The sequence below is a fragment of the Aquila chrysaetos genome, unplaced genomic scaffold (genome assembly GCF_900496995.4).
Source record: "Aquila chrysaetos chrysaetos unplaced genomic scaffold, bAquChr1.4, whole genome shotgun sequence".
Lineage (NCBI taxonomy): Eukaryota > Metazoa > Chordata > Aves > Accipitriformes > Accipitridae > Aquila > Aquila chrysaetos.
In genome coordinates, this window is record NW_024470397.1 from 27370 (window position 1) to 48939 (window position 21570).

A 21570-nucleotide genomic window follows, 5' to 3' on the forward strand; every position below is an offset into this window, starting at 1 on the left:
GTAAAAGGACGTAACAGCCGCAGCACCAGTGCAATGCTGCCGAGCTGCTGTCAAACCTTTAATTACTTCACCTAATTATTCATCGCTCAATTTGAAGGAATGCAGTTACTCCCCGGGAGGCTGGACGGGGCTCAGGGCTGCTTGTACAGCTTCTTCTGCCGCTCCGCTGGGAACCACTCTTCCTCCTGCATTTTTCCTCAATCCTCACTGCTTCTCCCCATTTTGGAGGATGAGCCCAGGTGGGTGCCAAGCACCCGGACCCTGGCGAGACATCAGTGTGTTTCAGCTTACCCCCTGTGCTGTTTAAACCGGTTTGTCTGACCAGCGGCTGAACCAGTGAGCCGTTGCTGCTCTCCCATCTCCTCTCCGATGCTCCCATGCTCCGGCCGGAGAGTCCAGCTGATGCAGCAGCTGGAAACACAGCATGGGCACCAGGACAGAGGGATTCCCCCCCGGTTGTAAATTTTCTCTCCGCGTCCCAGTAGCAGAAAGTCCCCGAAATGGGTCTTTTGGATCTTTGCAAAGATTGATTTAAGCTTTTAACCATCTGGGTCCAAAACACTTAATCTCATGCAACAGATGGGCTACCCTTGGTTGCGTGGCACGACGAAGCATCTCCCCAGCCATGCCCAGCCCTCTCGTGGACGTAAAACCACTTTCCCAATTTTCTGCAAAAAATAAAAACCCCTGGAGCTGTGGAGCCACTGATTTCCAAGACCAAATCCGTAACAAGTGAAGGCAGCAACGTACCAAGCGTCCAACAAGGGGAAGGAAGGGCCGGCATGGAGGATCCTGCACCATTTCCCATGTTAATCCTCGGCACAAAGCGGGCAATTTATTAACGAATTGCAGGACATGGCTGGGTCGGGCAACAGCATCATCCAATGAATTTCTGACAAATTTGGTGAAAAATCAAGTTTTTTGTTCACTTTTGCCTGGCAGAGAATCCACCTTTTTCTCTTCCGTTGGCAAAACTCACGGTAAACACAGTTGCAGAAGCATTTCCACAGACGGGTTTTGGAAGCAAAAGTGAATTCCAGCAGAGGCGGCTCCTTCGGCTTCGCACCATCACCTTCATCCTGCTCACGTTCACTTGCACAAGCACTTCCTATGCCGGCAAAAAGCAACAGACTGGGACATCCGAGCACACCGTGGGTGGGGTTTCCACACCAAAATTACAGAAATTGGACATGGATAATAGTTCAAAAAAATCACCGCGCATCCTATGCGACTCCTGAGAGCTATTTCCCCTGCTCCTCCTGTGGATCAGCTTCATACCTTTAAAATTAGGCTTTATTTACCTAAAAAAAAAAAAAAAAAAAAAAAGAGAAATGCAAGGTTTCGGAAGCACAGTGGCGTAAGAGCAGGTTTTGGGGGAGTGCTGGGACATGCGGCGGGATCAGTTCCGGCCAGTGCATGGGAGCCTGCCCATTTCCACCATGTTTTTCTGCACATGCTGCAAAAGCAGCCGGAGGGATCAGCCCGGCATCAGGATAAGTAACCCACCTCCAGATTCAGACCCAGGAGCCACAGAAAGCTTCACACCCACCCTGCTTTTGGGTGTGCTCACACTCATGCCTGCATGTCCTCAGCTCCCTGTTTAGCTCAACCTAACGAAGCGACATCCTTTCTCCTCTGCTTGGGGCACAGGAAGGGGAAAACTGGTGTCAAACGGCACTCGCTTTCATTTTCTCCCCTAAATCCCTGAGTCAGGAGTTACTCATTTACGCCACAAAGTCCAGCCAGGAGGACCAGGAAGAAGGGACCCGCTCTGTTAATTCCCAGCAAAGCAGGGGGAATTTAGCTCGTTTCCTCTTAAGAAGCTGGCAGCAGAGCCAAAGAGAAGGAAAAAAATAAAAAGGTATTTTCCGCTCCCAGATACCTGAAACCTGGATATGACCACAGCTACCAGCGATGACAGCTCACACAATCCTGGCTGCTGCTAAGCCTGGGTGGCTGCCGGCACTCAACCCGGCTTTCCACGCCAGCCCCCAACGCTCGCTGCATGCGTGTGTCACAACAGCCCCAGAATTAATAGTATGTTCAATTAAGCAGCTTTCCAAACACTATTAAACCAGAAACAAAGCTTTCTTCATGATCTTTGCGGCGCTCACCAGGGTCACGAAGGCCCCAGCAGGCGCTGTGGAAGGAGAAACTCCAGCTTGTGATTCAAAAACCCCCGAGGGAAGGGGACCCGACAGCAGCACGGATGCTGCCGACCAGTTTTTGGCATGGCTTTTCATTTATTTAAGGGGAATGACCTCTGTGTTGCAGCTCTCCCCAGGTTGATAGGATCCTCTTCCTCCTCAACCCACTGCCACAGATGCCCAGGGCACCGAGTGCTCTGCACAGCATGAAGCCAGGGGCTAAAATAACAGCAGAACCGGCATTCCCAATGGGAAATCAGATGAAATTAAATCCAGGGTGCAGAGGGTTTAAGGAGACACAGCTCCGTCCTCGGCTACACCTTGTTTGTGGAGCAGTGACTGGCTGGACCACAGCCCGCCATGGGACAAACCTCTCTGTCCAGTGTGGTCTTGCATCCAGAACCCCTCTGAAATTTGCATTTTTAAGAAAACCGAGTGTTTAGTATAACCATTTTAAATTAAATAAGCTAAGGCTCTAAATTAAAAGCCGGACTATGCAGAGGCAGAGACGAAAAGAAATGGCAGCCCCACAACACCTTGAGGGGACGCAGGGCTTCTCCAGCGCTTTGTTTTCTGGGTGTATTAACATCACCAAAAAAAAGTCATCCAGAGCTGCCTGATGATGGGGTCCCCTGGAGATGCTGCTGCTCTCCCAAGCTCTGCGTCTCTCCAGCTGCCGGTTAAACCACCTGGTGCCATGGACCAGCCTCGGACGTGAAACCTATGGTTGCTCTGTCCTCTGCAAGCGGCAAACCTGAACTTGCTTGAAGCCCTTAAAAAAAAAGCAACCCTCAACCGTGAAGCTTAAAAATGAAAGGAGTGGGTTTGGCATTCCCCTTCTCTGGGGAAGGCACGTGGCATGATCCCACCACAGCGGCCAATTCAGGTAGTCTGGAGCCAGCCTTGCTTATCTCAGGCATTTTGGTGAGCCTAGCCGTGGCGTCATCGAAGCACCACAAAATAATCTGATGGCTAAAACAGTGGAAATACCTGGCCAGGAGCCAAGCGGCCTGGGCACACTCTCCCCAGCTGGGTCATTAAATCTTTGACTAAAAGGAAAGGGGGGGTTGGGGATAAATATGTGGTTAAACAGTATCTCGCAACGGGCGGGCAAAGATTTTTCTGCAACGAGGTGGCATCCAGGAGCATCTCACGTCACAGCAAAGGCGAATCCGAGTCCGGGATAACGTTAAGCAAAAATAAATACACCTCGAGGCTACAACCCCTCTCCAATAAACCACTATTTATCCATCATAAGATAAATATCCTGGACAGTTAGATACATCAAAATGACATAGCAGAGAAAAAAAAAAATCTTCATCTAAGTGCCATTGCTTCTCATCTAGGTATTTAAAAGTTGCCCCAATGCTGCCTTCAACACAGCCTTGGCGCGTGGCAATGCCGCTGTGTTCGTCAACTCATAAAAAGGCTTTAAAAACAATTCAGTAATCCTGATACAAAAGGCAAAGGTCAAGTGCTATTGGGATGGGGAAAGGGATACACAGTGCTGCATGAATATTAATCATCTCCAGCCGCTGGCTCACCACCCACAGCTCTCACTGTGAGAGAAGCACCGGGCAAAATCAACTTCTTATGGGGCTTGTTTTGGGGTATTTTTTTGGCATGCCGGCAGCGGAGACAGACCTGTTCTTTCACCGGCTCTCCGCAGACACGTAGGAAGGAGCGATGGGTGGCAAGGCGCAAGCTCTCCGCAGGGACTTGTCCATCCCCCCAGCGAAAGCAGGGAGCCTGCAAAACGGCAAGCTTCTCTCCTAACGAAGGGGGTTTCACAAACGAGCAGACTGACTGGCGTGGCTGTAACCCCCTTCCCTGGCCAAGGCCAGCTCCTCCAGTGGTGTTCCCGGCAGGAGAATGGGAGAAAACAGCTTTGAGGCGGGTTGTCAGAAACATGGCATTGGGTTGAGTTGTTGGCTCTGCCAACAGCTTCACGAGGGCTCAGACTGCAGGGTTACACATAGACATATATATATGTACACGTGTACATGTGTGTGTGTGTATATATATATATATGGAATTTTATATATATATATATGGAATCACAAAATGGTTTGGGTTGAAGGGACCTTCAAAGACCATCCAGTCCAACCCCCTGCCATGGACGGGCACATCTCCCACTCGATCAGATTGCTCCGACTCCCATCCAACCTGACCTCGAACACTTCCCACATGGAGGCACCCACAGCTTCCCTGGCCAATCTCCTCCGGTGTCTCACCACCCTTATCACAAAGAATTTCTTCCTCGAGTCCAACCTAACCCTCCCCTCTGTCAGTTTAAAGCTGTCGCTTCTTGTCCTATCACTGCAGACCCTGGTAAAAGTCTCTCTCCATCTTTCTTAAATTGAACAGCTGCAGTAAGGTCTCCTTCTCTTCTCCAGGCTGAACAGCCCCAACTCACAGCCTTTCTCCGCAGCACAGCTGCTCCAGCCCTTGAACCATCTCCGTGGCCTCCTCTGGACCTGCTTGAGCAGATCCATGTCTGTCTTGTGCTGGGGACCCCAGAGCTGGACACAGGGTGGGGGTCTCACTGGAGCGGAGCAGAGGGCGAGAATCCCCTCCCTCAACCTGCAGCCCAGAAGACACTTGGCTTTCTGGGCTGTGAGCGCACATTGCCAGCTCATGTCCCATTTGTCACCCACCCGCATCCCCAAGTCCTTCTCCACAGGGCTGCTCTCCATCGATCCCTCCCCCAGCCTGTGCTGGGACAGGGGATTGCCCCCACCCAGCTGCGGGACCTTGCGCTTGGCCTTCTTGAACCTCATGAGGTTCACGTTGGCCAACACCTCCAGCTCCCTCTGGACGGCAGCTCTACCCTTGAGGGTACCAACGGCACCACTCAGCTTGGTGTCACCTGCAATCCCACTGTCTAGGTCATTGATGAAGGTATTAGAACAGTACTGGTCCCAGTATGGACCCCTGATGGACACCACTCATTGCTGATCTCCATTTGGATGTTGAGCCATTGACTGCAGTCAATGTATACAGGCATACATTTATATTTATCTATATATATGGACCAACCGGGGCCCTTCCTGGTGTATTGCCACCAACAGCCCCAGATGCATTCAACCCAACCAGAGCAAAACCCAACCAGAAACATCTCCGCAGTGGGGATGGAGCTGTCCATCCCACCCAACCTGGGTGGTTAACAGCTCTGCCACCAGCCACCTCCCCGAGAAGGTACCAGAGCGTTAATCACCCTGATCCTCCAGCTAGCAAACTTGAAACTCATTTTCAAGAAAAATAAACTGGGGCAAAGTCCAAATGAGTCAGCAAGGATGAGGCCAAAGGATGACAAAGTCATAGAGATCCCTCAGCAAAGGAGCAAACACCAACCGTTGAGTCCCAGCCCAGCCGGCCAAACACTGGTGCACACCACTTAAGTCAGCTGTGGCTAGAAGATGACTAATCAGGCTTCAAGCCCAGCGCAAACAAAAGCATCACCTTCTGTGACAGCCACGCCAAAATCTCATCATCCATAAAAATGACTTTTACACACCCAATTCCCAACTGCAATTGCAATAAATCCAGTTTCCTTCGGAAAAACAAGCAGACCTCACCGCCTCAACCCCTCGCCCGCCCCAGTTAAGCCAATTCACCCCAAAACGAGGGTCGCCATTGCCCCACGGCTGTCAGACAGCTGCAGACGCCACGGGCATGAAGCTCAGCACGTGCCTACCCCCCTGATTTTCCTGGTTTCACCAGAGTTCAGAGGCGGGGAGGGAAGACGCGGCCACGGGGAGGGATGGATCTCGGCCACAATCTTATTGGGTGTCTTTCTGCAGGGTTTCACAGCCCCACTGAACGCTCCCCAGTTGAACTGCCTGGTTCCCGAGGGGACCAGCTCCTCTCCCACCAGCACCAAGAAAACCCACCATGGTTTAGGGGGATGGCAGAAAATTATCCGGGTTAAGCCCCACGTGAAAACACGGACCTCTACAAGATGCTCACGATCAGGTCACGCTGCTTCGGAGAGGACAAGCTTCCAAATTGGCATCCCCAAAACCACTCTGGATCCAGGTAAAGCCTAAACCTCTCCAAAAATCGCCATTTGCTGATGCCTCGAGATGGGTGATGCCGCGAGGACCAAGGGAAAACCTACCCGGTGAGCAGACGCAGCCAGGGAGACACCGGGAGGGAAACCGAGGCTGGCTGGGCAAGAAGGAAAAAAAAATAGACTAAAAAGAAAAAAAAAAAAAAAAAAAAAAAAGAGCAAAGCAGGTGTGGAGAGCAAGGAAGAGCCAGAGCACAGACACCGACCCTCTCTGGGAAATGCTGCTCATGCTGCGCTCTGGTGAAGATGCCGTTTCGGGTGTGCCGCTCCCTGAATCCTGTCCTCCAAGCCAGGACGAGGAGATGTGTAAGTGCCCCGAGCAAGGAAAGTCCTAAAATCGAACGTTTTGCACAGCTAGGAACCACAACAGCTTTTTTTTTTTTTTTTTTAAGATAGCAAAGGAAAAACCGAAGCTCCCTGAGGCTCAGAGGTGAGCGGTGCCACCCTGAAGCACCCAGGAATGCGGACAGAGAAAGGGAGGGATTGAAAAAAAAAAAAGAAAAAAGAATTTAAATTTATTTTCCCAAAGTGCTGTCAAAAGCCTGACAAAGCACGTTACCCTAATGAAGCTTCCCCGTATTGGGACGGAATAAGGAAAGCAGCAGGAGCCCCGGCACACGAGCGGGCATTTGGGTTTTTAATTTTAAAATCAAGCGGGTTTCTCAAGTCTGTCCACCCCCCCCCCCCCCGGTTGGCGGGGTGAAAGCAGAAATCAGTGAATTCAGGCCATTAAAAATTACATCACCAGCCAGCCCAAGCGTGCGTCAGGCCCGTCTTTATCTCTGCAGTTTTAAACGCCAATTACCGGCGGCTTGTGTGGATATGGCAGCTCCTGGAGAAAAAAAAATTAAAACAATAAAAAACACTATTGAGAAATCAAAGCCCCCGCTTCCATTAAAAATCCCAAATATAAAGAATAATTGTGCGAAGCTTAATCTCCCAGCGAACGTCTTAACCATTTCCCTGGCCCGCAGCCGGTGCCGTCAATTTATTACCAAATAAAAAGATGCTTTTTAATTGCTGGTGGGCATCGTCGCAACGACGGCTTCGCTCCGAGTGAGCCGGGGCAGCTGCCGGCAGGCAGCTCCGGCACCGGTTGAAACCCCAAGCTCGTCTCCGGGGGAGTTGCTGCCGCCGCCGGAAAAACCGAATGAACGCAGGTTAGCAGAGGAAGATTTCGGAAACGGGCCGGAAAAATGAAAAGGGGGCAGGTAAAGAGGGGGGCGTTTGCCACCCGAAAAAGCAGATGCTGGAAACGCCCCCCCCAAGAGCAGGGGGGACACCCTGAAAAGGCAGCAGCACCCCAAAAATCAGCCTGCAGCTCTGCTGGCACAGGGAGGAGGAGACACCCCCCCCCTTTTCTTTTGGGGAGGGGGATTAGGGCTTGCCCCCCTGCTCTGGGGGGGGCTGGGAGCTTGGTTCCATGGCTGTCCCTGCTGTGGGAAGACCCCCCCTCAAACCCCAGCCCCTCCATGAGACCTTTCACAGGGGCACAAATCTGGGGGAGGGTGATACCTGCCTCCCCCCCCCTGCTCAAGTAGGGGGACAGGGTGATCGCACCCCCCCAAAGAGGGGCAGCAGCCCCTCACACCCTGCTGAGCGAGCCCCCCCTCTCCATAAAGGGGGGATCCTTGGGGCTGGGGGGGGGAGAAGCCCCCCAAGCTCTTAATGGTGGCGGGGGTCTGCATTCCCTGCCCCAGAGGGGGTGTCCCCTCCCTCCACCCCCTTGCTGGTGGGGGGGTCACCAATCCTTTAAGAAGGGGGTGTGTCTCTCCTCCTCCCTCCTAACTTGGGGGGCCAAGCCCCCTCTTAAGGGTTCTCCCCCTCCCTCACCCACCCTCTCAGGCCTCCCTTTATCCTGGCGGTGGTGGTGGGGGTGTCTCTCCTCCCAGGACCCCTCCCCTTAAAGGGGGGGCTGAATCCCTAGGGTCCCCAAGGACTCTCCCCACCCCAGACCTCTCCCCTAACTAGAGTCTCCCGCTCCCACGGCCCCTCCCCTAAAAGGGGGGGGGGGCGTCTCCTCTCCCCAGGAGGTCTCCCCTTTAAGGGGGGTGGGGGGTCTCCCCACCCTGGACCCCTCCCCTTAAGGGTGGGGGTCTCCCCTCCCCCCGGGGGTGGTCTCCCCCCCCAGACCCCTCAACGGGAGGACCCCCAGGCCGGGGATGAGCCGCCCCCCCACCCCCAAATAGGGGGTGTGGGGTGTGTGTGGGGGGGGGGTCGGTCTCCCCTCCCCGGGCCGAGGCCCCGAGCTCCCCCCGCCAGGACTGTGGGCCGGCCCGGCGGACCCGCGGCCGGCGGGGGTGGGGGCAGCCCCATTGTTCCCAGCCGGGGGGGAGAACCCGGGACCGCTCCTTACCGTGACGACGGCGGCGGCGGGCCGGGCCGGGGGCGGCGGGCGGCGACGCCATGTCCCCCCTTGGGGCAGGGGCGGCGGGGCGGGCTCGGCCTGTAATGGCGGCGGCGGCGCCTTCCTCTTCTTTCCCTCCCTCCCCCCCCCCCCTCCCCCTCCCTCCCTCCCTCCCTCCTCCTCCTCCTCCTCCGCCGCCGCCTCCTCCCGCGCGGACGGGGGCGAGGAGCAGCGGCGCGCGCGTTGCAGGCGGCGGCGCATGCGCGGCGGGCGGGGCGATGCGGCAGCGAGGGGGGGAGGAGGGAGGGTGGGGGAAGGAAGGAAGAGGGTCGGGTGCGCGCATGTGCGCCGCGCCGCCTTGTGGCCGCCGACGGATCCTCGTTCCCGCCTTCTTCCTCCTCCTCCCGGTATCACCGGGGCCCCGCCTGGGAGCGGTCTGGGCCTCACAGGGGCAGCCCCGGTCCCGGTAACCACGGAGCCCGGGAAGGGCCCCTCCCCCCACCCCGCGACCTACAAGGCCTAGCTGCGCCGCGGCCTCCACTACTGCCAGGCGCGACCGCCCTCTGCCGGCAGCGGGCGGCGCTGGGCGAGGCGGAAAGCGGCGGTGAGATATATCCCGGCATGCTGTGCGCGCGCAAAGCCCGCTGGGAAATGTAGTCCGGTAGATAGACTCACGAGAACTACGAGTCCTGGCGTGCCCCGCGGCCGGAGCGGATATCCGGCGAGAGGAGGCGGGCTGATCCCTAGCCAGCACCGGGGGGAGCGGGCTACGGAGCGGGACCGCCATGGTGAGGAGCGGTGGGGAGGGAGGGGTGTTTAGGCCTTGGAGGAGGGATATTGGGGTGTCCTGTCGGGCGGGTTCCCCATAGGGCGCCCCACTGTAGGGTCTTTACTGGGGAGGGGTGGCTTGGGGGGTGTCCATAGTGTGCCCCCTTATAGTGTTCCTATAGGGAGTGGCTTGGGGGCGAGTATTGGAGACACCCCCCCCCCCCCCGTAGGGCAGGGCAGCTTGGGGGGGGGTCCCATAGGGCACCCCTTAGGGAAGGGCTATTGGGGCAGCTCGGGGGGGGGGGATGCCCCATAGTGTGCCCCATTATAGTGACCCTGGGGGGGGGGCTTTGGGGGGGGGGAGGGGCACCAGAGTGCCCCAGGCAGAGAAGCCTGGGGGGGGGTGGTGTACTTTACAGGGTCCCTATAGGGAGACATTTGGGGGGAGGGGCACAGAATACCCCCAAAAAAGGGGAATGGGGGGGAGGGAACGCTCAACACCTGGCTCTGCACCCCCCAACTCCTCTATTTTGCCCCCCTGCCCCGGTGCAGATCCGCTTCATCCTGATCCAGAACCGGGCCGGGAAGACCCGCCTGGCCAAGTGGTACATGCAGTTTGACGATGATGAGAAGCAGAAGCTGATCGAGGAGGTCCACGCCGTCGTCACTGTCCGTGATGCCAAACACACCAATTTTGTGGAGGTAACGGCCCCAAAAGGCTCCAATTTCACCCCAAATCCCCCCCCTCCCAATCCAGGAGATGAGTCTGGAGCTCCAGGAGCAGCCTCGAGTCCAAGTGCTGCGGCTTTCTCCAGTGGGGACGAAGCCTGCAGCTGTGCTTGGCTGCATCCTGCTCCTCCCAGTCCTCCCAGTTCCCCTTTTTTATGTGTGTGTCTCCCTCCCTCCCAGTTCCGCAACTTCAAGATCATTTACCGACGCTATGCGGGGCTTTACTTCTGCATCTGCGTCGACGTCACCGACAACAATCTGGCTTACCTCGAAGCCATCCACAACTTCGTGGAGGTGAGGCGACTCCCCACCCCCCCCTTTTCCTCGCTCCTTGGCTTTTAATTAACGTGATCACACTAACGACTGCACCCCTCCCCGGTTCCTTATCGCTGGGCCGCATCCTGCCCGTTCCTCCCTCCCACAGGTCCTCAATGAATATTTTCACAACGTTTGCGAGCTCGACTTGGTCTTCAACTTCTATAAGGTGAGGAAAGCGGGGTCAGGGACTCACCTCCTGCCCTGGAGGGGGGGGGAAGTTTGGGGGAGCCCCCAACGCATGTGGGGGGGTCCTGGGGGTTCGGGGACGCTCCCTTATGCCGCTGGGGCCCGGCCGCAGGTCTACACGGTGGTGGACGAGATGTTCCTGGCTGGGGAGATCCGGGAGACAAGCCAGACCAAGGTGCTCAAGCAGCTCCTGATGCTGCAGTCACTGGAGTGAGCCGGGACCAAACTGCACCCCCCAGCCTTCCTCCCCCCCCCCCCCCTTCCTCCTCGGACCCCCCAGGGGGGCGGCGTGGGGGTCTTGGTATCGTGTGTGTTGTTGCCCTCCCCCCGCTTCTCCATGTCTCCGTCATCGTGTTGTGAATAAACATGATTGTGATGTGCCGGAGCCCCCATGCCTATCGGGGAGTGGGGGAAGACCTGTCTCTGTTTTGGCACAAAATGGGGGGGGGGCAGGCAGGCACAAGAGCCCCCCCCCCCTCCTTTGCCCCACTGGGGGTGGGGGGAGCTCAGCCAGGCCCCCCACAGCTGGGTCAGTGTGGGGCAGGGGGTCACTGTCCCCCCACCTCCAGCCCCTTCCTGCTCCTCTGCCTCTGTCCATGGCCCTGTCCCTGCTGGGGGGGGTGGCTGGGGGACCCCTGGGGTGGCCAGGGACTCTAGTGGACCTGCAGGAGGGATGGGGACCCCAGGGGCTGGCCCAAGAGACTTTGAGGTGGGCTAAGGGCTATTGGGGTACCCCAAGGTGGCTGGGGACAGGTAGGGTGGCAGAGGGACCCCGAGGGGCAGCTGCAGGGACCCCTGAGGTTAACTGGGGACTCCTGGGGACCCTGAGGGAGTCCCAGAGGACCCTCAGGGCGCCCAGGGACAGGTAGGGTGGCAGAGGGATCCCCAAGGATGGCTGGGGACCCCCTCTGGGGGGCTGAGGATGGCTGGGGGGACCCCCAGGATGGATAGACTCCTGGGGTTAAGTGGGGACCCTGAGGGTGGCCCAGGGGGACCCCCCCAGGATGGCATGGGGACCCCAGGATGGATGGGGGACTCCTGGGGACCCTGAGGGTGGCTGGGGATGGCTCAGGGTACCCCCAAGGTGGCCAGGAACAGGTGGGGTGACAGAGAGATCCCCCAGGGTGGCTGGGGAACCCCTCTGGGGGGTTGAGGATGGCTGAGGGACCCCTGGGGTCAACTGGGGACTCCTGGGGATCCCCAGGGTGGCAGAGGGACCCCCAGGGTAGATGGGGGACCCTAGGGGTGGCCCAGAGGGACCCCCTAGGATGGCATAGGGACCCCAGGATGGATCAGGGTGGCAGAGGGACTCCCAGGGTGCCTGATGGGTGTCACCCAGGGGTGAGACTTTGGCGCAAAGGAGCCCCGTGGGTGTCACAGGAAGGTTTATTGTCACAGGGGGGGGGGACGGACCCCCATGGGGACACACACCCCCCTTCAGTCCTGCCCCAGGTACTTGACGGTGGGGTTGGGGTACTCGGGGTTTTCGATGGCTCCCGGCCCAAACTTCAGCTCGAGGAAGGCGCGGGCGTTGTTGGGTGCCATGGCAGTGAAACCAGCAAAAGCCATCGGCACCCGGGGATGGAGGAAACTTTCGGGGAACTCCACGTCCTGGGGGTGCCCCAACCAGGTGTCCTTGGTCATCACCCCCCCACGGGGGTAAAAGGGCCACAGATCCACATGTAACCGGTTGCTCCGACTGTAGTGGACGCGGTAAAAGTCTCCCTCCGCTGCCTTCTCCCAAAGGAAACCCTCAGTGTCTTCCACTGGCTCCCCTGCTGCCGCTGCCGCCAGCCACCGGCATTTACGCACATCTTCCCGGTAAATTCCCAAATCCACATCGTAATCCCAAGGGATGATGTCCCCGAGGCGGGCAGCCCCCAGTAACGACCCCCCCTCTAACCAGTACCGTACACCAGCGGCCTCCAGGATCCCGGCTACGTGTTGGGCGGTTTCCCGCAGCGCCCGTAGGCAGCATGGGGGGGTCCACCGCCCGGCAAGGAGGTACTGGGGGGTACGGGCGTGCACCGTGCCAAAGCATCGCGCCGTGTCCTTGCTGCAGCCATACCAGCGCTCCCGCCCATCCGCCAGCACCTCCCGTTTGATGCCGAGGTCGTGCATCAACCGACGTCGTCGGGTTTCCGCCAGGTTTTCAGCTTTCCAGCGGCCGTGGGGGGAGATGGGAGGTCGGCGAGCTGCTGGGAATGCCGCCGGCATCAACCTCAGCCCCCAGCCTCGGAACGCTGCCTGGACAAAGAGTGCAGTGGGCACTGGTCGCGCCAAGGGGAAGGGGAGAGCGAAGAGGTCACGGGTGCGAAGCAGCAGCACTGCCGTTCCCTCTACCGCCCGGCAAACCCCTGGTGCGCTGGGGCCATACCGCGCCGTCCACGCCCGCGGTTCCAACCTCAGCTCCTGGCACCGCAACGGCACTGATCCCACCGGTGCCGCCACCAACCGGGTGTCACCGGCACCTTCTTCCAGCGTGTCCCACGTGTTCCAGCAGCCCAGGGACGGCATGGGTGCCGTCAGGGACCAAAGCTGTGTGGTGGATGCGGACGTGGAGCTTGGGATGCGCCAATGGCGGAGGACGGTCGGCCGTGGGGCACAGTGGTAACAGGCCAACCTCTGCTGGTAACGGTACCGGTGGATACGGTGCCGTTTCAGCAGCCACCAGCACCGGGACGGGTAAAGAGGCGAAGGATCGGGCTGTCCCCGCCAGGTCGTTCTCAAAGTCCCAGAGAAGGATGGGGATGCTGGGGATGCTGCGGGGGGGGGACAGCAGGAGGGAGGTGACCCCCCCCCGGTCCCTGCCAGGCACAGTAGAGGAGGAGGTTGAGGCCGATGGCCCCCGCCAAGGTGGCCTGGCATGGTGTCACCCGCATAACGGAGCTTTGGGGGGGGGCTCTTAATTAGCCCTCCCCTCGCTAATTAATTAATGAGCCCCCCCCCAGCTGGGTCCTACCACTGGTGCCACAGGAGTCACGAGCAGGGTGGTCTCAGCAGGGGCTCAGTGGTGGTGCTGGCGGGGGGGGGGGGGGGGAAGAGGCATTAACGAGGGGGCTCGTTAACACACACACACCCCCCCCAGCCCAGAGTGCTGGGGGATGTGTTGCCATGGCAATGCCATCCCTGGTTGCTATAGCAATGCTATATGGGCACTACGACCCCTCCCCCCCCATCTTTAAGGGCAGCCCCTATATATACACGGATTGCATGTGTCGCACTGCGGGCACCTATAGGTGTCCCACCTATAGATGGGACGGGCACCTATGGATGTACAGGGCCTATAGGTGGCCCCGTGTATGCCCAGATATACACACCTGCACACATAGATATGCGTATGCGCACCTATAGCTGCGCCTGCATCTCTCCACACGCCTATAGGTGCCCCTATGCACCCCTACATGCTCCTATACCTCACGTGCCCCTATACAACACCCCATGTGCTGCTTTACACTCCCCTATGGATCCTGATACAATCCCCTGTACATCTCTATACAGACCGGAGAGCCCCTACGTGCCCCTCTACACCCCTACAGACACCCCTATGCAGTCTTCCATGCTGTCGTGGTTTAACCCCAGCCAGCAACTAAGCACCACGCAGCCGCTCACTCACTCCCCCCCCACCCAGCGGGATGGGGGAGAAAATCAGGAAAAGAAGTAAAACTCGTGGGTTGAGATAAGAACGGTTTAATAGAACAGAAAAGAAGAAACGAATAATGATAACACTAATAAAGTGACAACAGCAATAATAAAAGGATTGGAATGTACAAATGATGCGCAGTGCAATTGCTCACCACCCGCCGACTGACACCCTGCTAGTCACTGCACGGCGATTCCCTGCCCCCACTTCCCAGTTCCTACACTAGATGGGACGTCCCATGGTATGGAATACCCTGTTGGCCAGTTTGGGTCAGGTGTCCTGGCTGTGTCCTGTGCCAACTTCTTGTGCTCCTCCAGCTTTCTCGCTGGCTGGGCATGAGAAGCTGAAAAATCCTTGACTTTAGTCTAAACGCTACTTAGCAACAACTGCAAACATCAGTGTTATCAACATTCTTCTCATACTGAACTCAAAACATAGCCCTGTACCAGCTACTAGGAAGACAGTTAACTCTATCCCAGCTGAAACCAGGACACATGCATTGTCATACACCTGCATGCATTACCCTATGCACTCCTATACATTCCCATATACCCCCAGACACCTTGTGCACCCGTACGTAAACCCTAGGCACCCCCACACACCCCCTTGGCCCCATGCCCGCCATACATCTCACACCCTATACACCCCTATAGCTCTCCATACCCCCATGTACCTCGATACGCTCCCATACGTTCCCGTAACACCATGCATAGGCACCCCGTATGCACCCCATATGTCCCCATGCACTCCCATACCCCCTCTGTAACCCCCCTAAACCACAGCACACCCCCTATAGCCCCCATATGTGCCCTTGCCAAGTCCCCCATAGCCCCCTTGCCATATAGCCCCCCATCCCCTATAGCCCCACCAGCTCCCTGTGTCCCCCATCCACTATACGTCCCTTAGGGACCCATACCAGCCTCCCCTATAGCGCCCATAGCCCCATTCCCTATATTGCCCATACCCTATATCCTCCCCACGGTGCCCTGTACCCCTTCCCCTCTATCCCCCATTCCCTATAGCCCCTGTACCTCCCTCCCCTATAGTCCCCCCTAGCCCTGTCCTCTATAGCCTTCATGCCCCTCCATACTGCCCATCCCCTATAGCCCTCTAGCACCCCACCATGCCCTATAGGCCCTCCATGCCTCATAGCCCCCTATAGCCCCATCCCAAATAGCCTCCCCATCCCCACAGCCTCCTATCTCCCTTCATCTCCTATAGCCCCCGTCTCCTATAGCCCCTGTGTCCCTCCGTCCCCGATACCCCCCAATCCCTATAGCCACCCCTTCCCCTATATCCCCCTGTCCCCTATAGCCCCTATACCCCCCCATCCCCTATGGCCCCATAGGCCCCCCTGCATCCCCTATAGCCCCTATACCCCCCGTCTCCGGCAGCCCCTATACCCCCCCCCGTCCCCCCGTACCGCCCGCGGGCGCTGTTGCCGCGGCAACGGTGGGCCGGCCCCGCCCCCCCCACTTCCGGCTCCCTTTCTGGCAGGAAGCAGTGGCAACAGCTCTGTGGCTCCCTTTGTGGCAGCCGTGATGGCGGCGGAGCGGGCGGCGGCGGCGGCGAGGGCCCAGCCGCCTCCCGCCGGGGTCCCCCCCGGTCCCAGCCCTGGGCCCGGGGCCGGGCCCGAACCGACGGGCCGTAGCGGGTTGAGCCTGCCCGGCATCCTGCACTTCATCCAGCACGAGTGGGCGCGCTTCGAGGCCGAGAAGGGGCGCTGGGAGGCGGAGCGGGCCGAGCTCCAGGTACCGGCGCCGCGCCCGGGACACCCCCCCCCGGGACCCCGCCCCGCCGGGGGTTACCGGGGCCGCCGCCATCTTGGGAGGAAATGGCCGCCGGGCGGCGGGAGCGGGGGGCGGCACCGGGGCGGGGGAGCCGGGACCGGGGAACCCCCCCCCGCCCCGGTATTGGGGACCCCCGCAACCCCCGTGAGGGTCCCCCCCGGCCCCGGTATTGGGGATCCCCCAGCCCCGGTATTGGGGAACCCCCGGCCCTGGTGTGAGGGTTGCCCCTGGCCCAGCATTGGGGATCCCTACCCCCCTGTGAGGGTCCCCCCCGCCCTGTTATTGGGGACTCCCCAGCCCTGGTATTGGAGACCCCCCCACCCCAGTATTGGGGATCCCCACCCCCCTGTGAGGGTCCCTCTGCCTTGTTATTGGGGACCTCCCTGCCCCGGTGTGAGGTTCCCCCTGCCCCTGTATTGGGGATCCCCCTGGCCTCGGTATTGGGGACCATCCCCCCCAGTATGAGGGTCACCCCCACCCTGTTATTGGGGATCGCCCCACCCTGGTGTGAGGGACCCCCCAGCCCTGGGGTTTGGGACCGCCGAGCCCCGATATTGGGGACCCCCACACTCCAGCATTGGGGATCCCCACCCCTGCTGTGAGGGTCCTCCTGCCCTGTTATTGGGGACCTCCCTCAACCTGGTGTGAGGGTCACCCCCGCCCCGATATTGGGGATCCCCCTGCCCCCGTGTGAGGGTCCCCCTGCACTGGTATTGGGGATCCCCCTGGCTTTGGTATTGGGGACCATCCCCCCCAGTATGAGGGTGTCCCCCACCCTGTTATTGGGGATCCCCACACCCCGGTGTGAGGGACCCCCGAGCCCCGATATTGGGAACCCCCACACCCTGGTATTGGGCCCCCCGGGCTTTGGTATTGGGGATCCCCCCACCCCAGTATGGGTGACCCCTCCTGTGCCTTAGTACTGGGGTCCCCCCATACTCTGGTATCAGGGACCCCCTGCCTTGGAATTGGGGACCCGCAGTTCCAGTATGAGGGACCCCCTAGCCTCAGGATTGGGGACCCCCTGTGCCCCAATGTCAGGGGCCCCCCTGCACCCTAGTATTGGGGACCCCCCTGCACCCCAATGTCTGGGGACCCCCTGCACCCCAGTATTGGGGACCGCCAGCCCCAGTATTGGGGACCCCCAGCCCCAATAACAGGGATGGGGTCACCCTATTCTGGAGCACTGGCTGCGTCCCCCTGCCCTGCTTCTGGGACCCCCCCCACCCCTGTCACCGAGCCCCCAGCTTGTGGCACTGGTCCTGGGGCCACCAGTGTCCCATGTCCTTCCCAGGACTGGCACTGAGCTGTGGGGCCGCCACTGTCACACCTGGGGCCACCGGTGTCCCTCCCAGGACTGTCACCAAGCCTGAGGGCCATCCATGTCACTCCCTAGGCAGGCGTCAGTGCCACCTCCTGTCCCGGTGGGCTGGTGCCACTTGTCCCTGTGTCACCCACCCTTCATGCCCCTCCAAACATGATGTCCTCCCTGCAGCCCTCCCCACCCCCTTGTCCCCTAGCTTTTTGCATCATGGGAGTGGGGTGTTATTTGGGGGGGGTGGGTGGTGGTGGCCGGGGGGGTCCCCTGTCACCGTGTCCCCGCAGGCGCAGGTGGCCTTTCTGCAGGGTGAGCGCAAGGGGCAGGAGAACCTCAAGACGGACCTGGTGCGCCGCATCAAGATGCTGGAATATGCCCTGAAACAGGAGAGGTGGGTGACACCCCAAAACTCAGCGGTCCCCCTGCTCATTTTGGGCGTCATCATCCCCTCCTCGTGTCGGGGGAGCCACCAACCCCACCTCGTTTTGGGGCCACTGTCACCCATCCCGTCCCCCCCTCTTCCTTCCAGGTCCAAGTACCACAAGCTAAAATTCGGCACCGAGCTGACACCGGGGGAGAAGAAACCGGAGGGGACAGAGCTGGGTGAGTGTCCCTGTCCCCGGGGGTGGGTGGGTGTGTGTGTGTGATACAGGTAGGTTTTGGGGTGTCTGACCCCCAAAATGTCCATTCCCCCCCCGCAGTGTCCAATGGCCCCACGGAGGTGACATCATTGGAGGGTGGCCCACTGGCCTGGAAGGAGGGACGGCAGCTGCTGCGGCAGTGAGTGGAGGCGGGGGCTACGATGGCAGGGGGGGCGGTGGGTTTTGGGGTGTCCTGAGCACCCCCTTTCCCTGTGTGTCGTGTTCCCCTCCAGGTACCTGGAAGAAGTGGGGTACAGCGACACCATCCTGGACATGCGGTCACGCCGGGTTCGCTCACTGCTGGGCCGCAGCCCCCCGGCTCCTGGCAGCCCCCCGACCGCAGACTCCCTCCTGGTGCGGCGGATCGAGGAGCAGATCCAGAGGTGAGAGGGGTTTTTTTGGGCGGGGGGAGGGAGGTTTGGGGTGCTTTTGGGGCTTCACTGTCCGTCCCCCGTCCCGTCCCCCCCCCCCCGCAACTTAACACGGGTGTTTCCCATCCTCAGGAATGCTGGGAAGGAGACGGAGGAGCGGGGGGGCGGGGGGTGCCTGGAGCAGGTCCCCTTTCCGCCCAGTGGTGAGGATGAGGACAGTGACGAGGATGAGGATGCTGAGACCCTTCCTCCCTCCACTCAGCCCCAGCACAAGAAGCAGCGAGTCAAGGTAAGCAGCTCCCCAAAAATCTGTGGGGGGGTGTCCCCCAAAGTTGGGTGTCCATCAAACCTGGGCACCCCCAAAGCTGGGGGAGTGGTGGTGGGTCCCAAACTTGGGTGTCCTCTAGACCTTGGGGGGGGGGTGTCCCCTAAATCTGAGGCATCCCCCAAACCTGGGGGGGTTCCCCAAACTGGGCATGCCCCAAACCTGAGGTGCCCCCCAAGGGTGGGGATCCCCTAAACCTCAGCATCCCCCAAACCTGGTGGGGGGGAGGGTGTCCCTTAAATCTGGCATCCCCCAAACCTGGGGAGGAGTCTCCCAAACCTGGAGGGCTCCCTCAAACCTCAGGGGTGTCCCCCAAACCTGGGGGTCCCCCAAATCCCAGGGGGATCCCACAAACCCAGTGGCTGCAGGGAGCAGCACTTGTACCCCATTTCCACCATCTTGTCTCCCGGTGGCTTTGGGGGTCCTCCCCAAAACAGGCTGTGACATCCCCCCCATCCCCCCCCTTCCTCAGCTCACCCCCAAACCCCTCCTGCCTGAGGTGGAGGATGAGGATGATGATGAAGACTCGGAGGATGCCCTCAACGAGTTTGATTTCCTGGGCTCTGGGGAGAACGGGGCCAGGCGGCGGACCGGGGAGGGCATGGAGCTCGGTGAGTAGAGCTGGGGGGCGGTGGTGGTGGAGCAGCGGATTTGGGGGGACCCCCCCTTGACCCCACCCCCCGACTTTGACACGGGACCTCCTGACTCCTGTGTCCCCGCAGAGAGCTGCCGGGGCCGGCTGCAGGGGATGCTGGCCGACCTGCGGGATGTGGACGGGCTCCCACCGAAACCTGCTGCTGCAGGGCCACCGCGGCCTCATGAAGGTATGGTCCTGGGGGGGTCCTTGTGTCCCCTGGAGGTGTCCCCGTTCCCCAGGGCCGCCCCCAGCCGTTCCCCTCCACAGGGTCTCTGGGTATCTCCTCCGATGTCTTCATCATGGACAGCATCAGCAGCAGTGCCGTCAGCCTGGGAGACCTGGCCGACCTGACTGTCACCAACGACAACGAGCTCAGCTGTGATGTGAGTGACCCGCCAATGTCCCCGTGGTGTCCCCAAACCTGCTCTGAGCGTCCCCTGGGCTCCGCTGTCCCTGTTGTGTCACCAAACGTGGCCCTAAGTGTCCCCTGGGCTCTGTTGTTCCCGTTGTGTCCCCAAATGTGGCCCTGAGTGTCCCCTGGGCTCTGCTGTTCCCATGGTGTCCCCAAATGTGGCCCTGAGCATCCCCTGGGCTCTGTTGTCATCGTCATCTCCCCAAACCTGCCCTAAGGGTCCCCTGGGCTCTGTTGTCACCATCATGTCCCCAAACCCCCATGACCATCCACGCTGGACCACCCCAGTCCCCATCACATTCCTTTGATCCCCCCTTGTCCCCTCCTCACCGCCCAAAGCCGCCTGCCATGAGCTCCAGCTGGGGCCGTGGGGTGCCACCGCTACATGGTCACTGTCCCCTGCCACTGTCGTTTCCCCCCCCCCACTGTGTCCCCACAGCTCCCGGAGGGCCGGGACGCCCTGAAGAAGACGTGGAGCCCCAAGTTCACCCTGCGCAGCCATTACGATGCCGTGCGGGGTCTGGCCTTCCACCCTGCTGAGGCTGCCCTGCTCACTGCCTCCGAGGACGGCACCCTCAAGCTCTGGAACCTCCAGAAACCTGTCGCCCCCAAAAAGTGGGTGCTGGGGGGGGGGGGGGTGACAGAGGGGTGACAAGGACGGGGACAGCCCCCCCCCCCCCCGGTATGGTTGTCAGCTCACTCTTGTCCCCTTTCCAGGAACGCGGCGCTGGACGTGGAGCCGGTGTATGCTTTCCGTGGACACAGGTGGGGGGACACGGGCCAGTCTGGGGGGGGGGAGCAGGTGGCTCTGGGGACACCTCGGGTTCCCTGTCACCTTGTCCCTGTCCCTGTAGGGGCCCGGTGCTCGCCGTTGCCATGGGCCGCGACAGTGCCCTGTGCTGCAGCGCCGGTGTGGACGCCCGCATCCGCTGCTGGCATCTGCCTGACCTTGACATGGACCCCTATGACGGCTATGGTGGGTGTCCTCTCCCCTTCCCGCTGGGGGGGGACAGGGATGATGCGGGTGACATCTGCACGGTGTCACCTCCTTTAGCTGCAGCATCACCGCAGTGTTCCCCTCTGGCTGTCGTGCCACCCCTTCCAGCTGCGATGCCACCCATCCCGGCTGCCGCACCACCCCCCCAGCCACCCTGTCCCCCCGTCCCCCTGCCCTGAGGTGACCTTTCCTGGTGTCCACAGACCCCTGGCGTGCTCAGTGGTGTCCTGGAGGGCCATGGGGACGCTGTCTGGGGCCTGGCCTTCAACCCCACCGGCGACCGCCTGGCCTCCTGCTCCGCCGATGGCACTGTCCGTATCTGGGACCCCCAGCGCGAGGACAGCGCTTGCCTCAGCACCTACAACGCCCAGAGCGGTGAGCCAGGCAGGGGGGCATCCCCTTGGCATCGGGGACGTCCCTGCCACCCCGTCACCCTCCCTGTCCCCCCTTCCCCTGCAGAGCATGGCATCCCCACCTCCGTTACCTTTTCGGCCACCCAACCTGGCCATGCTGTAGCGGCTTTCCGGACGGGCACCGCAGTGCTCTACGATGTGGAGGCGGCTCAACCTGTTTTGGTGCTCGAGGCCCGGTCGGGTGGTGGTGAGTCTCACCGTGACAGGTGTCCCCTGTGTCCCCCTTGTCACCACCACAGTGGGGGACAGGACCTGATCCTGGTGTCCCCACGCAGGTGGCAGCCAGATCAACCAGGTGGTGAGCCACCCTTCGCAGCCCCTCACCATCACCGCCAGCGATGACCGCGGCATCCGCTTCCTCGACAACCGGACAGGTTTGTTTGGGGGGGGCTTCGTCAGTCCTAACGAGGCTGGGGTAGGGGATTGGGGATGTCCCTGTCACCGCTGTCACCCCCC

At 60.2% G+C, this 21570-nt stretch overlaps 4 protein-coding genes across 13 annotated transcripts in view; 2 read left to right on the forward strand and 2 right to left on the reverse strand.

The window, feature by feature from the left end:
- LOC115338291 (rho GTPase-activating protein 35-like) overlaps positions 1–8606 on the reverse strand; it is a 32989-nt gene extending 24383 nt beyond the window's left edge. Inside the window, exons 1-2 of one of the 7 annotated variants that reach the window (XM_030006810.2) lie at positions 8576–8606; positions 6965–7051 (exon numbers count right to left, since the gene is read on the reverse strand). The gene's annotated coding sequence lies outside the window, so the exon portion shown is untranslated. Of the gene's footprint in view, positions 1–6099; positions 6204–6267; positions 6382–6425; positions 6640–6959; positions 7290–8575 lie in introns of those variants that run through there. The other 6 variants (XM_041121921.1, XM_030006812.2, XM_030006814.2 and 3 more) reach the window with 6 other exon arrangements.
- Positions 8607–8918: 312 nt separating this feature from the next.
- On the forward strand, positions 8919–10947 carry AP2S1 (adaptor related protein complex 2 subunit sigma 1). Its single transcript, XM_030006818.2, has 5 exons — positions 8919–9354; positions 9887–10036; positions 10244–10357; positions 10488–10547; positions 10680–10947. The coding sequence occupies exons 1-5, from the start codon at positions 9352–9354 to the stop codon at positions 10779–10781; spliced, it is 429 nt and encodes a 142-aa protein (XP_029862678.1). The 5' UTR covers positions 8919–9351; the 3' UTR covers positions 10782–10947.
- A 992-nt stretch (positions 10948–11939) lies between these two features.
- On the reverse strand, positions 11940–14124 carry LOC115338294 (fukutin related protein). Its single transcript, XM_030006817.2, is given in 4 exon segments — positions 11940–13036; positions 13038–13376; positions 13378–13586; positions 13888–14124. Coding segments are annotated over 3 exon segments (1443 nt in total). The 5' UTR covers positions 13450–13586; positions 13888–14124; the 3' UTR covers positions 11940–12004.
- Positions 14125–15674: 1550 nt separating this feature from the next.
- The window catches only part of STRN4 (striatin 4), a 6639-nt gene continuing 743 nt past the window's right edge, over positions 15675–21570 (forward strand). The window contains exons 1-15 of one of the 4 annotated variants that reach the window (XR_003922372.2): positions 15675–15961; positions 17606–17709; positions 17848–17921; positions 18020–18098; positions 18193–18342; positions 18463–18619; positions 19155–19266; positions 19378–19479; positions 19560–19675; positions 20144–20319; positions 20422–20469; positions 20559–20680; positions 20905–21076; positions 21161–21301; positions 21390–21488. Coding sequence is in view for 1 of the 4 variants with exons in the window: in XM_030006816.2 (XP_029862676.1) it covers positions 15752–15961; positions 17606–17709; positions 17848–17921; positions 18020–18098; positions 18193–18342; positions 18463–18619; positions 19128–19266; positions 19378–19479; positions 19560–19675; positions 20144–20319; positions 20422–20469; positions 20559–20680; positions 20882–21076; positions 21161–21301; positions 21390–21488 (1912 nt within the window). In the remaining 3 variants the exon portion in view is untranslated. Of the gene's footprint in view, positions 15962–17605; positions 17710–17847; positions 17922–18016; positions 18099–18192; positions 18343–18462; positions 18620–19127; positions 19267–19377; positions 19480–19559; positions 19676–20143; positions 20320–20421; positions 20470–20558; positions 20681–20881; positions 21077–21160; positions 21302–21389; positions 21489–21570 lie in introns of all 4 variants that reach the window. The other 3 variants (XM_030006816.2, XR_003922371.2, XR_003922370.2) reach the window with 3 other exon arrangements.

Coding starts and splice junctions, on each gene's coding strand:
- AP2S1 (XM_030006818.2), top strand. Junction 10,037..10,243: donor AACACACCAATTTTGTGGAG/GTAACGGCCCCA, acceptor CCTCCCTCCCAG/TTCCGCAACTTCAAGATCAT. Junction 10,358..10,487: donor CCATCCACAACTTCGTGGAG/GTGAGGCGACTC, acceptor TCCCTCCCACAG/GTCCTCAATGAATATTTTCA.